General features: G+C 29.0%; 2 protein-coding genes across 4 annotated transcripts in view; both read right to left on the bottom strand.

The window, feature by feature from the left end:
* Positions 1–1,222: 1,222 nt before the first annotated feature.
* On the bottom strand, positions 1,223–2,886 carry LOC139427309 (uncharacterized protein K02A2.6). Its single transcript, XM_087149637.1, has 2 exons — positions 2,609–2,886; positions 1,223–2,567 (listed from the first exon to the last, which is right to left on the bottom strand). Exons 1-2 carry the CDS (start codon positions 2,884–2,886, stop codon positions 1,223–1,225), a joined length of 1,623 nt encoding a protein of 540 aa, XP_087005763.1.
* Positions 2,887–11,206: 8,320 nt separating this feature from the next.
* Positions 11,207–17,330, bottom strand: part of LOC147806471 (very long chain fatty acid elongase 7-like) — a 43,868-nt gene continuing 37,744 nt past the window's right edge. For 2 of the 3 annotated variants that reach the window (XM_087169223.1, XM_087169221.1), the window contains one exon: positions 11,479–11,788. In XM_087169223.1, coding sequence (XP_087025349.1) covers positions 11,600–11,788 — 189 coding nt within the window. In that variant the 3' untranslated portion in view covers positions 11,479–11,599. Of the gene's footprint in view, positions 11,789–17,330 lie in introns of all 3 variants that reach the window. The other variant, XM_087169222.1, reaches the window with a different exon arrangement.

The raw sequence follows: 17,330 nt of genomic DNA, 5'->3' as shown, positions 1-17,330 counted from the left end.
CTCGGTTTTTGCTTTTCTCAATACCAAAATGTCCCTCGTGTATTAATGATAACATTTCATTTCTAAGAGAAGATGGAATAACTATTTTTGAGTCTTTAAGTAACAACCCGCATTCTAAATACAACTTATTTCTAATTTTGAAGTAATGTTTTACTTCCTGAGGAACACTTTGTGCCTCTTTTGGCCAACCCTTTTCACAATAATCATAAACAAATTTTAACACTGGATCAGACCCTATACCATTTACAAATTGTTCAACTCTTCTGTTACTTATTGGAAGTTGTTTGACAGTATGTACAACATTAAGCATATCAGGGTCATCATTTACCTTATCTTTTATATAGGCTCGAGAGAGAGTGTCAGCTAAAAACATCTCACTCCCTTTTACATACACAATTTCAAATTGATATTTTATCAACTTAAGAAGCATCCTTTGTAGCCTTGAAGATATAGCATACATTGGCTTTTTAACAATACTTGTTAAAGGTTTATGATCACTTTGAACTACAAACTTTTTACCATACACAAAATTATGATACTTTTGTACAGCAAAAACAATCGCCAACATCTCCTTCTCTATCTGAGCATAATTCTGCTCTGTCTCAGTGAGACTTCTAGAAGCATAAGACACTGGGTGACCCTCTTGAATAAGACATGCCCCAATCCCATCTTTAGAACTATCACATTGTATTACACTAGGTTTAGAACTATTATACACTTTTAATACAAAGGAAGAGCTTAACAAATCCTTAATCTTACCAAATGCAATATTGTGTTCAGGTTGCCAATTAAATTCAATTTTATCCCTTAAAAGAGTTCTAAGAGGAGAAGTAATTGTTGATACATTAGGAATAAATTTTGAGAGGTAGCTTACCATACCCAAAAATCGCCTCACACCATCTTTATCAGTTGGAATTTCCATTTCAGTTATTGCTCTTATATGCTGTGGATCAGCTTTTATTCCTTCTTTAGACACTATTTGTCCCACATATTTAACCTCACTCACTCTATACTGAAATTTCTCAGGGTTAAATTTTATATTACATTGCTTTGCCCGTTCAAAAACTTTGTTAAGTGCTACATCATGTTCAATATTATTTTTACCAGTCACTATGATATCATCAAAATAGATTTCTACTCCCTCAATATCATCAAACAATTGTACATTACGTTTCTGGAAAACTTCAGGTGCCGATATAATACCGAACGGCAATCTTAAAAACTAATAACGGCCAAATGGGGAATTAAATGTACACAAATCTGCACTCTCGTCGTCTAAAGGCACTTGCCAGAAACCATCTTTAAGATCCAAGACAGAAAATACAGTTTTACCCTCTAGCCAACTAATTAGCTCTTCAGCCGTAGGAATGATATGGTGCTCCCTTTTTATACTTTTATTTAAATTCCTCGGGTCAAGACAAATTCGAAGATTCCCATTAGGTTTCTCCACAACCACAAGACTATTAACCCAATCAGTAGGTTTATTTACTTTTCTAATTATGTCCTTAGCTTCTAGGTTATCTAAAGTACTTTTTAATTTATCAAGAATGGCTAATGGTACCCTTCTAGGTGCATCAATTATTGGTTTTACATCAGGCTTTAATTCAATATGATATGGATCCCCTGGGAATCTACCTAAGTTACTAAAGATATCAATATTCCCATTTATTACACTTTCCTTATCAAAAGAATTTATCACATGCACCTTCTTAATTAAATTCAACATCTGACAAGCTTTCAGACCCAAAATAGGTTTTGATGTTACATCGATAACAATAAATTTCAAAAACACTTCATCTCTACCATGTACACATTTCAAATCAATTTCACCTTTTGGTGTTAACTCAAAATTACCATATGACAACAATGTTACTTTCGTATCAATCAATTTTTTATCAACAGATAATGTCATGCTATTAAATACAGTAAGTGGCAATATATTTGCTTCTGCACCAGAATCAAGTTTAAATTCAATGTCATTACCCTCTACTTCAATTTTTGTTAACCAGACATTTTCTAAACTATGTACACTAAAATTTTTATCTTCTATAACAGAACCATTGACATGACACTTTCCGCATGTTACACTATCTATAAATAGAGAAGCGTTATCAGAGGTGTTTTCAATTTGGTTAACACTTTTTTGTGTAGGTTTTGCTGTTTTACACACTGCTGCAAAGTGGTTTTTTTGTTTACACTTCGCACATGTTCTGCCAAATGCAGGGCAACTCTTTTTTGCATGGTGTTTCCCACATCGATAACACTTAAACGTATCACTTTTCTGGCTTTTTTGCACAACTGCTATTTTAGGGTGATTTCGCTTAATTTCATGCACTTGAGATGCTGCAGTGACAGTTTCCAGTTGAACTTTACTTGTCTCCGCTGCTCTAAGAAAATCAGCTGCCTTCTGCAATGTTAAATCAGTCTCTCGGAGTAGTCTTTCTAGGAGGGCTTTTTCTCTAATTCCCAGTACCAACCTGTCACGGATTAAGTCGTTTTCTTGGCTGCCGAAACCACATGTGGAAGCTAACGTTTTCAGTTCAGTAAGATAGCTGTCTACCTGCTGCCTTCTTGTTGAATGCAAGAGAAAAATTTGAATCTCTCAAACACAACATTCTTTTTTGGCATGCAGTATTCTTCAAATAACTCAACAACGTCGTCAAACTTCTTTAAATCTTTATCTGGACCGGGCTTGAACGTATTAAATATACTCACTGCTTCATCCCCAAGTACGTTGAGAAGTATTGCTATTTTTATCTGGTCTGACTTTTTGTCCTTTTCTGACGCTATTAGATAGTTAAAAAACTTCTGTTTCCATTTCGTCCATATTTCTGAAAGGTTACCTGAAGTAAACTTTATTTCGCATGGAGGCCTAAACGTCTCCATACTTTTATTATGAACACTAAGTCCTGAACGAAACTAGAACGAAAAACGAACACTAAGTTCCTCTAAAATACATTTAGGCAAGCATACACGCTGACACCATGTTTCTCTCTTGTACCTTCAAGAAATGCAAAGGTTTCAAGTTTCATTAAAAGTATTTATTAAACATAAACATTACCAAAATAAGACAGCAACATCTCAGGCCAGAACAGAGCAAGTACTGAGACTGAACCTAAACAACATCAATGCATCAATAACGTCACAGTTACAATCACAGTTAAAACACATATGTGACAATCACACCGTTTAACGTAAAGAATTCTATTTTTAATTTGTTTGGAAAAAATGAAGAAATAAGTTTATTCTGTCAAATTTTTATTTTTTTAATTTTCTCTAAATAGTGTATATATTTATGTATGCTAATATATTCAATTATAGTTTCTCATAATTAAAATGAATTAAAAAATTAAGGAATTAAAATAGACTTGTAATACCTACCAAGTTTTAAAATGTAAGCTAGTTAACATTCGTTTCTCGGACGCAAATTTAAAATTTGTAAATTGGAAAGTCATTACAAACTTTAGCTATATTGTTTGAATTTTATATTTTAAGAGTATGGACCCACTATTTTCTCAAATGACGAAATTAGCATTTTGCTGAACATAGATGTTCACTTTAAAAGCATATTCGAAAAAAAAGGAATCATAAGGAGAAATTTTAAAAGTCTCTCTACATTTATTTACAATATATATTAACATCCCTTGATTAAAATAACCCCCCCCTTTTTCTTTTGTCCGTAAAGTTATACTATGTCACAATCAAAAAAATTCGAACTTTACAATTTAATGGGCATAACAATTTCGAAGTTCGTACAAAACGGAGCTTGATATCTTTAGATAGAATACGTGGATGCATAAAATGTACTTATAACTTTATTTGCAATTTTTGGCGTGAAATGTAATGAAGGATGTATCATGGTTTGGTTAAGTGTATAAGTGTAAACTGTGTCAAAAAGTAAGCCTGAGTCGGGCATCTTATCTCCAGGTATATTTAGAGCATATTACCGTTTTTCAATTGATGAGTGTATTAATTTTCTGTTACAGAGTTATCCCAATGAGAAAATGTTTACTAACCCTGATATAATTTTTTCAAATAAAAAAAAATTATTCATAATTTTCATTATTAAATTCATTATTTAACAAAAATTTCAGTCAAACTTTTATGTAGCGAATTTGAAGAAAGAGGTTAAAATCTTTGAATTACGAACAATTCGAGTTAAAAAAAATATCTTTATCCAATTAAATATATATATCTTTATCCGATGAATCATCTCGCAATTCCTATCAATTTTACTAATTAACAACGAATCATTATTTACTAACAAAACCTATACTAACAAATAGTCTGAAAGAAATGATTAAAATATTCGAAATACCAATAATTTCAGACAGAAATTCACTGTTTCATTTTGTTGAAAAAAATCATCTCACAATTAAAATGTCGTTAAAAACAACTTATAAAAATCACAAATAATAAAGTTTTTCCTTAAAACCTGTACGGTTGGTTAACCTCTGTACAACAAAAACTCTTTGTTGTTTCGCCTCTACTACACCGTTTCCTTTGTAATCCACTAAATCAAATAATTGAAGCAATTAACACCTTATCCAGAAGTCAATCAGGTTCGACAAACACGTGCGATGTTGCTCACTGGTATCCAATTACATCTAGCTGTATACACGTGGTTAGATATAAACACTTCACTTCTTTTTGAGTTACAAGTACCTAATTAAACATCAAAGAATATTAAAATTACGTCTAGAATCAAGAAATCTACCACTCATCTATTGTCAAACATTGCTGAACAAATGTCCATAGGTTAGATTTTTCCTCATATGAAGTAAAAATGCATTTCATGCGCAGACCTGGAGTTTAGAAGAGTTTCCACGTCACCGAAAACGATCTAGTGTTAATGATCTTGCTGCATTGCCATATTTTTTAAATGTTGGGAATTCATTAATTTCTTGTAATTTTCTAATAATTATTATCAATATTAAGTTGTTTACTTTTAATTGCATGACAGCCTCCTATGGTGACTAGCTTGGTCACCTTTTGAAATTATCCGGTACAACAACATCATAAACTTTATGGTAACTAAGCTAAATGCACAGTACAACTGCATTTAAATATTCTATTTCTTCAACATCACCTTTAATCCTAACGCCTTAATTAGTTTTAAACAACACATGAACCAAGTTTTTTCTTTGTCTAACTGTTGCCCGTGCCGTTGCCAACATGGGAGTACTGTGATTTTAATTGTAACTATTTTCAAGAGATTTCCGCGATACCGAGTTTTGAAAATAATTTAGAATCTGACTGCCAGCCATTAAATCTCTCTAAACAGAGTAAATATAAGAGGATATTTCCGGATAGTAGACCGTATTATTAAAATTATTTCCATCTCTGTCGTGGAATAAGAGAGAAAACTCATAAGTATATATCATTATTAAAAAATGCAAGCTTGGTCACCAATAATTAGTATTGCAGTATGCAGCACAATAGCACCATTTATGTTTAAAATTTCTACAGCCATTTCAGAAAGGATCTTAAATAAATCTTAATAACTGCTTCTAAACTAATATCTTATTTCTATGCAAATACAAAATTATTCTAAATAAAAGCTTAGCGTATAACTAAACCTTATTCAACACGACTTAAATTATTACTTAACACAGCCTAACAAAACGAATAATAACTATAGGGTTACCATATATATATATGTATGTATATATATATATATATATATATATATATATATATATATATATATATATATATATATATATATATATATATATATATATATATATGTAACATAAAAAGCTTTTATTAATCTTTTTATGTTAGTTTCTTTGCTATGAAACAACTCCTACTTTATTCCTAATTAATTATTCTATTCCAAATTCTTTCTCACACTTTTAAAAGCCACATCCTGTTCTTAAATCTATTTTTGGCTCAACTATGCATTTAATTAAGAGCAGGACATATCTCCCTATGCTCTGTGTGGGAAACGCTAGATTTCTTTCATAAACCAATAGTAATCCTTATCACTTCCCTTTTCCCCTCAAATATAACAAAATAGAGGGAAATTCCTTTGCTACTTTCCTTAAGATAAAAACTTAAGCACACAGTTTTTGAGGGCGATTTTGAGCTCCGCCTTTGCTAGAAAATGTCTTAAATATACTATGTGAAGTTAATAAAATATGTTTTGCCTTCCAACTGCTATCTGCGTGGCCTAACATCACTCACCATGACTGCTACCCTTTCAAGCCTAGCAGGATAAATTTTGCAGTTGGTTTGGCACTTTTTTTTTCACTGGCTCCATTAAAAAAAAAAAAAAAATGCTTTTTTCAAATAAGTAAAAAATATATAAATATAAAAGGAAAGAAAATAATCGAATGAAGTTTTAGGAGATGCCGGCGTTGCTCGTGAAACAGATATCCTGACTAAAAGAATGAGAATTTCGGGACTTTCCTTCATAATGGGTCCAGACGTTGCCTCTACACCGTTGTACCGGAATCGCCGTTAAAGAATTGATGTCTTCGCTGTTTTGGTTTCGTTTTCGCCTACCGTGTGTTACCATCAACAATTAGCTTCTTGCGGATTTACAGCAAGTGCTTGCTGTGTTGCCCTACTTGCTTGCTGCTTGTCGGTCTCATTGAGGATTGATAAAGGTTCAGCATATGATCGAATTGATTTCGTTTTCTGGCGATTTTCTCGAGTGTTCTGTGTTTCCTTGAACGGAAGATAACCAAAAATGTGATCTCAAGTGGTAGCTATGATTCCGCTCGCGTGTGCGCGTGATTCATCAAATATTAGAAGTGATTTATTGGTGATTAATTACAGATGTGATTGGTATTTACTCTCAAAAGTTTAAGTTTTTAAACGTGAATACTTTTGAATCATTTACGCTCATATATTGAAATAGGAACATATAATTTTATGTTTATTGTTCCAAATATTTATTCCGGTAATATTATATTTATCTATTAATATTTATATTTTAAAAATAGTTCGATTTATTGATGCTATTATTCAATGGTTTATAATATTATTTATTTAAATTAAATAATGATATTAAAATTTAGTGCTATCACATATTTTTTTTTCCACTTATGATTCAGTATGATTATAGTTTTAATTATAATTTAAGGAATCACTTTTTATATTGCATTATATATCACAGTGTATAATATATTGATTGTAGAAGTAAAATTTAAATTTTTATTTTATTATGGTGTTTAAAAAAGCAAAATATGTGCTATTCATAAATTTAACTTTTTCTTCTTCTAAGTGTTATATTTAGTTAATGAAATTTATTTTGGTTATTTGAATGCGGAGTGGAAAAAATTACAAATTAAAGATGGTAATCAAAAATAGTGCAACAAATAATTTTGAAAATCAATACAAAATTTTTCAAAATTGAAATTTAAATTAAGGTTCAGGCAATCCCATTAACAGATCAAGTTTATAAGAGAAAGAGTCAAGTCCAACATAAAGTGACCAAACCACGAATTGAGAATGAATAGTATCCGGATACACTCAAAATACATTCAAAATAAAAATAATAAAAGTAACAACAACCCGATGGTGACTAAGAAAACTATCTTGTTAAATACTAACACAGGTGGTACTTTAAAAATAAACCCAACAAATATTTTCGAAAAGTTATGTGTCCATAAAGAAAAAAAAAAGATAAATGAAAACAAACAAAAAGTAATTTGCAAATTAACCTATCTTGCACTTCAAATTAAAAATAAGGAAAATAGCTAGGTCAGTCAAATTTTAAAAAACTGATTTACCTAATACCATATTGAATTTGAGAGCTTTGTTTTGGATTTCAATTAATAATTAATTGTGTTAAACGGGTTGTAATGTAAAATCGGAGAAAACTGATCACTTTTTCGGATTATAAAAGCAATTTGTTTTTACGCATTTTTTTTCCTGAAATCCTGGTTAATGTTTGCAATAAAAGTACCAAAAAAGAAAGTAGATAGAAAAGAAAAAAATTTCAAATCTAAGAAAAACAAAAAGAAAGGAAGAAAATTAAAATTTGGGCATAAAAAAAAAGAATAGTAAAAAGAAAAATGTTAACAAAGTGAGTTTAAAGAAAAATAAAACAAAAGATGGACTAAATATAAAGATTTAAATAGCAAAACTGAAAAAATCTTGAATTTTCAAGTGTTCTTGAGACTGATTGTGTTAATGTGGGGCCGCATTGTCAAAATCATGTTGACGGAATTATGCAAATTCAAGATAATGAAAAAAATTTCCATCTTCAGGAATTTTAAGAAATTTTTCAGATATTTTTGCTAAAAATAAATAGTATATAGAGACAATAAAAGTTGAACCTCAAAGGGTAAAATTACCATCAAATTTACCAGTGCCAATTTTTTTTTGTTTCATGAAAATAAAATTAAAGACCAAGTTCCAAACTTTTTATTATCTCATTGAAATAAAAATACTGAAGTCTTAAACTTCAGATTAAAGACCATTTTGTCAAAAATTTTTTTACATTTTATATTGAAAATTTTTTTGATAAAAAGTGTCAATTTGTATTTTTATATCTCATATCACTTGCATTTTCATATTTTTGTATCTTTCTTGTTATTGAATATGAATATTTACATCTTTTAGGAAATTTTTATAGATTTTCTTGTCTTAAGTGAAAAGTTTATTTTAATTGTGTTAGTATGAGGAATAACTTTATTTACTGTGATTATAAAGAAGGACTGAAAAAACTTAATCGCAAAAAATTTTGAAAATGGAGATCTAACACTTCATTTCGATAGTAGCGCTATTTCACATTTTTTTTCTTCCTCTAACTCTGTATGAAACTTTTTTTTTACATAGTATGCAAGTGTGTTTTTTTTTATAATTCATGTTATTTTATATCTTGTTGATATTACAAATATTATTATTAGTATTTTAATTGTGTCATCATAAGGAAAGTTTTGCAAAGGGATAATTTTAAAAAAATTTTTGATGTTAGTTAAAATTTTTCGGCGAGGGGGGATGTAACATAAAAAGCTTTTATTAATCTTTTTATGTTAGTTTCTTTGCTATGAAACAACTCCTACTTTATTCCTAATTAATTATTCTATTCCAAATTCTTTCTCACACTTTTAAAAGCCACATCCTGTTCTTAAATCTATTTTTGGCTCAACTATGCATTTAATTAAGAGCAGGACATATCTCCCTATGCTCTGTGTGGGAAACGCTAGATTTCTTTCATAAACCAATAGTAATCCTTATCACTTCCCTTTTCCCCTCAAATATAACAAAATAGAGGGAAATTCCTTTGCTACTTTCCTTAAGATAAAAACTTAAGCACACAGTTTTTGAGGGCGATTTTGAGCTCCGCCTTTGCTAGAAAATGTCTTAAATATACTATGTGAAGTTAATAAAATATGTTTTGCCTTCCAACTGCTATCTGCGTGGCCTAACATCACTCACCATGACTGCTACCCTTTCATATATATATATATATATATATATATATATATATATATATATATATATATATATATATATATATATATATATATATATATATATATATATATATAATACAAAAGTTATAAAAATACTTTCGTATTAATAAAAGCATTAAAACTTTTCGTGTTCATAAAATGCAGATATTCTATTTTGGGACTTCAAGGCTGAAAACATGCCGATGAATTATAATTAGATTTATGTTTCAAAAGAGGAGTTATTTTAAGATCTTTCACTTCCATATAAGGAAAGATTAAACGATTTTCCATGAGTAATAAATAATTTTAATGAGGCGTAGGAATACAATTAATGCAATATGACTGCCCTGTTTACCTATTGAAAGTATCGTATAAAACCTAAGAGCGATGCTTTTCGCGTGTCTTTTGGTGTTTCATGTTTACCATCTGAACTCCGTCGTTTTGACGGGAATCTGTGTCTGCTATTTCACCATCGCCATCGCCTGTGAAAATGCTATTTCACCATCGTTTAGTAAAATAAAAGATTATACCGAAATTGGACTCGTTAATCATGCTGTAATGACTTGTATATAACTAAAAAATATCGGTGTGGATCCAAACACATTATATATATATATATATATATATATATATATATATATATATATATATATATATATATATATATATATTTATTATTCCCTTACATTGAATTGAATTGAATTGAATTGGTGAAATTATTTTCAAAATTAACGAAATGTATCTAAAAAGTTGCTTAATCGTCTAAAGTGAGAGTTTTATTTCTGAGAGTGCGTCGATTCAAAAAAGAAGTTGACAACGTCTGGCCCATATAACCGATAAGTAGAACATAGAGGTTGGAAACAAACAGCGGACATAAATTATACATTCGAGTACACATATTTAAGAATTAGATAAGTTGAATTTTAACTCCTGGGTCTCTAAGTTAAAAAAAAGTTTTTAACAGTGAAAATCTTTTGTTCAGGTTTAAAATAGTTAAATAAAACTGGTTCTCAATCTACTGTCTTTTCCAATTGCCATTTAAACGTCTTTTTGCTTTAAAATGGATTGTTTATAGTTTTAAATCTGTTCATTCTTTTAACCAGAAGAAGTTCTTAACAGTTAAAGTTCGTATCGTTTTGACCAAAAAACACTTACAAATAAAATTCATTGGCTCGCATAGTTATTACTAGAAAATCAGTGAGCATCTTTGTTTTGAAAACGTTGCTAATTTATCCATCACGTGTAGTAAATGGTAACTGATGCACGATAAATTTGTCGAGTCACAAAGTACTCCATGTTCCCATAACAAATTAAACCTCTGGGGGTACTGATCCAGAAGTTTTCTTGTCTTTTGGATTGATTCAAAATTACAAGGCTACGGAGTTGGACATTAGTAGTCGTAAGCCCAAAAAATTGAGTCTGCTGTTCAATGATGGTTATGAAAAAATTAAAATAAAAATTTATCCATCAAAGGTGCCATTGAATTAACTCATATATGTTTGCGTTTTCTTGTTAAATGTTAGAATATATTTAGATTTCAATAATAAAACCAACACTATGTAAGAACATGTAAGAGTCAAAAAGGAAATTCACTCTTATTTGAACAATATGAGTTTATTATACTTACATATTGTTTTAATTTTTGACCGTATACTCTCTTATTTAACCGTATACTTATTTAAAATGGTGGATCAACTGGCCACCGATATTATTTCATTATAATAAGAACTAATTTTGTTGCATTAACGTTTTAAGAAGTCATATTTTGCTTGTAAAATTACTCATAAGAAATATTAGACTGAGCAATATTTTTTTTTATTTAATTGAAACAACTCGGTGAGGTATTTCAGTACAAAATACTCAATACAGTACAAAATACTCAATACAGTTCAAAATACTCAATACAGTACAAAATACAAAGCTCACAATTTTAAAATCTAATGTTACAGAAAATAGTTTTTAAATTTATCAAATTATTACATAAATTATTTCTTTTATTTACAATACTGGGAAGGTTTTTCTTTTAAATAAAATAAATGATTGACTCTCAAAATTTATAAAAAAATTTTTAAAATTTCCCGGCTCATTATCTCAAGTTTCATAAAATCTTAAAAGAAAAGAATTTCGACTCATTACTTCTATTATTATTATTATCATCAAAAGAAAATAGTGCTCCTTTGTTGTAGCTATGAAACTTTGACTCCATTTGCTCTTTTGTCAGTAACTTTGTTATGATATGACTTTCTATAAAAATCTAGAAATAATATTAGAACTACAGTTACAAATGCAAAAAGAATTATTTCACCGTTGTTTGCATGTTCACATCCAGTTAAAAACCCAAACGTTGCAAAGCCTAAGATAATGATAAACTGCATCTGAAAAAGAAAATTTATTTGAATTTATTTATAGTTGCATTAGAAAACATAAAACACATTATTTGTGGTAATACATTATGAACATTATAAATTTATATTTTATTACGGAGGGTTGAAATATCTTAGATAATACTTATAAAAAATAGTAGTACAACCTAAAACAATAATTATATCTTAGATTACGTATTTTAAAATTAACGTTTATGTGAACTAAAGTTGCTGTCTCATTGAAAATTGAAAATAATTATTTTTCATTTGAAATTATTTTTTTTATTGAATCAGAAAGAGTAGCCTACTCGAATAGTTGAAGAACATCTACAAATCTCATAAATTATGTATTGTAACATTTTGAGTTTTTGATTATTTTTTTCTGTTTTTTAAGAAATTTATTGCTTTCTTATAAATATTATATATTAAAAAAAACTTTTGTTTTTTTCTTCTTTTTACATCATAAAAAATAAACAAGATCAAAATTTTAACGATATTCGACATCCCTTTCTTCTGACTTTCCTCTTCTTCAATCCCTTTCGCTTGAGATTTTATTTGAATATGAACAAAGAAATTGATGCTTTGAAATTCCTTTAAGCCCTACACTGTTCCCCTCTACATAGCTGTGAAGCTAAGTTTGAATTAAATTTTCTCTGCTGTCTTCCATAATTTAAATTCAAATTAAAGTTAAAATTGAGAATTAAAGGGAGTTAAAATTAGTTAAAGAGAGTTAAAATTGCTTCACCCATCTGCTTGTCTTAGTAAGGAAAAAGATTTGACCACCAGTCTGATCTAGTTTAAACGTTGAAGGGCGCGGTATTTTCCGGAAAGTAGCTTCTTTAGTTTGGCACCTGTTGCCATCTCGGTAAGATGGTTAATTGATTTGTTGTTTATTAAGTGCGCTTTGAATGTCCAGTTCTTTTCATCTCTTATAATTCAGTATTTACTTGATTTTTTCGTGATTTTGGGTTTATTGTTACAAAGATTCCATTGTTTAAATTTAAGTTGGATATCAGTAAATTTATAAAATTACCTTCTTTTTTTTTACACAGTATGGTAATTTTAATAAAATATTTTATATCATTGCTCTCAATCTTCTCTTATGTAAAGAAAGTTGACAAAAAATCTCCCGCCCTCAAAAATTGTAACTGATATTTTTTTTTTCTAAAATTTTCCCATAATCCTGGACTAATCTTGCAAATGAAAATAATTATTATTAGAATATTTTAAAAAGTGTGGAGTAAAGAGTTTAATTTTAGAGGCGTCGCTATACAAACTATCAGTTAGGTGAAGGGTTTATGACGAACATCTTGAAATATTACAAATCACAGACTAAGTCTAAGAAATTCACCCTATCAACCAGTTTTAAAGAAACTGTTTTTATTATCACGAATTGATCAATAAAGATCTCAGGATAATAATATATCTATGATGATAATGATAATGATGATATTATTAATGATAGTAGATAAGTTAATGTCTACAATGAAGACGTGTGAGGATGATGCTATGATAAAGATTGTCCTGTTTCTGGTACATACTACAATGTTCAATGAAAGAACCCTTTGTCACTCGGCATCTCAAAAGCAAACCAGTTCAGTCTATAGGTTCCACAGAATGTTCTGATCAATGTCAATCATAGCAGTGTTCCTTCATTGTTGGGATACTGCGCTAAGGGTACGCAAACTTGTGAAGGACAAAGTTTATGTATTCTCATCACTGTAGAAAAGGTAACACTGCTGCTGTTACGGACATTGGTAGAAACATGATATTGAACCCTAAGACGGGTTGTTTAAGAGTGCAAGCGATCACATGTAGTATGTCCCAGAAATTTTGTGAGTAGTATATGTATCGTTCCACGTATCACTTGTCTTTCCATGTACTCTAGTATGTCCCTTAAATTTAGTGCATAGTATGTGAGTCGTTTTAAATATTATTTGTCTTTCCATATATCACGACGTATTCTAGTATGTCCCGTTAATTTAGTGCATAGTATATGCGTTGTTTTAATTATTATATGTCTTTCCACATATCACGACGTATTCTAGTATGTCCCTTTAATTTAGTGCATAGTATATGCGTCGTTTTAAATATTATATGTCTTTCCACATATCATGACGTATTCTAGTATGTCCCAGAAAATTAGTGAGTAGTAAATGTATCGTTTCACCTGTCTTTCCATGTATCACGATGTGTGCTATAAATAAATATAGTTTCTTCAAAACTGGAGAATCATTTAGGTTAACCTTGTATTATTCAATTCCTAATCTTAGTTCACACTGTCCCTATACCTTGCTCAAATTTTCAATCGTTATTAAAATACTTTTTATTCATCCACACAAAATCAAATACATTTTTTTAAATTTGTAGTGGATGACACTTGATGTTAATACAGTTTTTTTCAAATATTAATTCATTAATTAAATAGGGATGAGCGAAAAACGAAATTAAATTTTCTGATTAGTTAAGCGTTAGTCATCGTTTTAAATTTTACTATAAGCGATTCAGTTTTTCACATATTTTAAAGATAATATCAGTGATAATTTTAAACTATTTGAACAAACAATAGTTTATTGCGCACATTTAAATATTTAATTATATTATATTCGCTGCGTCAGATAAATTCAATAAAGAAAATTACGTGGTAGCAGGTGTCCTCCACGTCACCAAATTTATACTTTTATAGCTGTCTGATACCACGCACTTTTCTTTCTTCAATTCCTGCAATTGGTTCACACTTTCCCTAGATATATTTATATATCTTGTTCAAATTTCCAATCGTTAATTAAATACTTTTTATTCATTCCCTCAAGTTCAAATGCATTTTTTAAACTTGTAGTGGATGACACTTGATGTTAATACAGTTTTTTTTTAAATATTAATTCATTAATTAAATAAGTATGAGCGAAAAACGAAATTGAATTTTCTGATTAGTTAAGCGTTAGTCATCGTTTTAAATTTTACTATAAGCGATTCAGTTTTTCACATATTTTAAAGATAATATCAGTGATAATTTTAAACTATTTGAACAAACAATAGTTTATTGCGCATATTTAAATATTTAATTATATTATATTCGCTGCGTCAGATAAATTCAATAAAGAAAATTACGTGGTAGCAGGTGTCCTCCACGTCACCAAATTTATACTTTTATAGCTGTCTGATACCACGCACTTTTCTTTCTCCAATTCCTGCAATTGGTTCAGACTTTCCCTAGATATATTTATATATCTTGTTCAAATTTCCAATCGTTAATTAAATACTTTTTATTCATTCCCTCAAGTTCAAATGCATTTTTTAAACTTGTAGTGGATGACACTTGATGTTAATACAGTTTTTTTTTTAAATATTAATTCATTAATTAAATAAGTATGAGCGAAAAACGAAATTGAATTTTCTGATTAGTTAAGCGTTATTCATCATTTTAAATTTTACTATAAGCGATTCAGTTTTTCACATATTTTAAAGATAATATCAGTGATAATTTTAAACTATTTGAACAAACAATAGTTTATTGCGCACATTTAAATATTTAATTATATTATATTCGCTGCGTCAGATAAATTCAATAAAGAAAATTACGTGGTAGCAGGTGTCGTCCACGTCACCAAATTTATACTTTTATAGCTGTCTGATACCACGCACTTTTCTTTCTTCAATTCCTGCAATTGGTTCACACTTTCCCTAGATATATTTATATATCTTGTTCAAATTTCCAATCGTTAATTAAATACTTTTTATTCATTCCCTCAAGTTCAAATGCATTTTTTAAACTTGTTGTGGATGACTCTTGATGTTAATACAGTTTTTTTTTAAATATTAATTCATTAATTAAATAAGTATGAGCGAAAAACGAAATTGAATTTTCTGATTAGTTAAGCGTTATTCATCGTTTTAAATTTTACTATAAGCTATTCAGTTTTTCACATATTTTAAAGATAATATCAGTGATAATTTTAAACTATTTGAACAAACAATAGTTTATTGCGCACATTTAAATATTTAATTATATTATATTCGCTGCGTCAGATAAATTCAATAAAGAAAATTACGTGGTAGCAGGTGTCGTCCACGTCACCAAATTTATACTTTTATAGCTGTCTGATACCGCGCACTTTTCTTTCTTCAATTCCTGCAATTGGTTCACAATTTCCCTAGATATATTTATATATCTTGTTCAAATTTCCAATCGTTAATTAAATACTTTTTATTCATTCCCTCAAGTTCAAATGCATTTTTTAAACTTGTAGTGGATGACACTTGATGTTAATACAGTTTTTTTTTAAATATTAATTCATTAATTAAATAAGTATGAGCGAAAAACGAAATTGAATTTTCTGAATAGTTAAGCGTTAGTCATCGTTTTAAATTTTACTATAAGCGATTCAGTTTTTCACATATTTTAAAGATAATATCAGTGATAATTTTAAACTATTTGAACAAACAATAGTTTATTGCGCACATTTAAATATTTAATTATATTATATTCGCTGCGTCAGATAAATTCAATAAAGAAAATTACGTGGTAGCAGGTGTCCTCCACGTCACCAAATTTATACTTTTATAGCTGTCTGATACCACGCACTTTTCTTTCTTCAATTCCTGCAATTGGTTCAGACTTTCCCTAGATATATTTATATATCTTGTTCAAATTTCCAATCGTTAATTAAATACTTTTTATTCATTCCCTCAAGTTCAAATGCATTTTTTAAACTTGTAGTGGATGACACTTGATGTTAATACAGTTTTTTTTTAAATATTAATTCATTAATTAAATAAGTATGAGCGAAAAACGAAATTGAATTTTCTGAATAGTTAAGCGTTAGTCATCGTTTTAAATTTTACTATAAGCGATTCAGTTTTTCACATATTTTAAAGATAATATCAGTGATAATTTTAAACTATTTGAACAAATAATAGTTTATTGCGCATATTTAATATTTAATTATATTATATTCGCTGCGTCAGATAAATTCAATAAAGAAAATTACGTGGTAGCAGGTGTCGTCCACGTCACCAAATTTATACTTTTATAGCTGTCTGATACCGCGCACTTTTCTTTCTTCAATTCCTGCAATTGGTTCACAATTTCCCTAGATATATTTATATATCTTGTTCAAATTTCCAATCGTTAATTAAATACTTTTTATTCATTCCCTCAAGTTCAAATGCATTTTTTAAACTTGTAGTGGATGACACTTGATGTTAATACAGTTTTTTTTTTAAATATTAATTCATTAATTAAATAAGTATGAGCGAAAAACGAAATTGAATTTTCTGATTAGTTAAGCGTTATTCATCATTTTAAATTTTACTATAAGCGATTCAGTTTTTCACATATTTTAAAGATAATATCAGTGATAATTTTAAACTATTTGAACAAACAATAGTTTATTGCGCACATTTAAATATTTAATTATATTATATTCGCTGCGTCAGATAAATTCAATAAAGAAAATTACGTGGTAGCAGGTGTCGTCCACGTCACCAAATTTATACTTTTATAGCTGTCTGATACCACGCACTTTTCTTTCTTCAATTCCTGCAATTGGTT

The sequence above is a fragment of the Parasteatoda tepidariorum genome, chromosome 8 (genome assembly GCF_982258835.1).
Source record: "Parasteatoda tepidariorum strain Cologne lab strain chromosome 8, Ptep-v5.0, whole genome shotgun sequence".
In the NCBI taxonomy this organism is placed as follows: domain Eukaryota; kingdom Metazoa; phylum Arthropoda; class Arachnida; order Araneae; family Theridiidae; genus Parasteatoda; species Parasteatoda tepidariorum.
Note: the sequence above shows the minus strand (reverse complement) of the source record. Positions and strands in the feature narration are given on the sequence as shown.

Coding starts and splice junctions, on each gene's coding strand:
- LOC139427309 (XM_087149637.1), bottom strand. CDS start 2,886: ATGGAGACGTTTAGGCCTCCATGCGAAATAAAGTTTACTTCAGGTAAC. Junction 2,568..2,608: donor ATGCCAAAAAAGAATGTTGT/GTTTGAGAGATT, acceptor TTCAACAAGAAG/GCAGCAGGTAGACAGCTATC.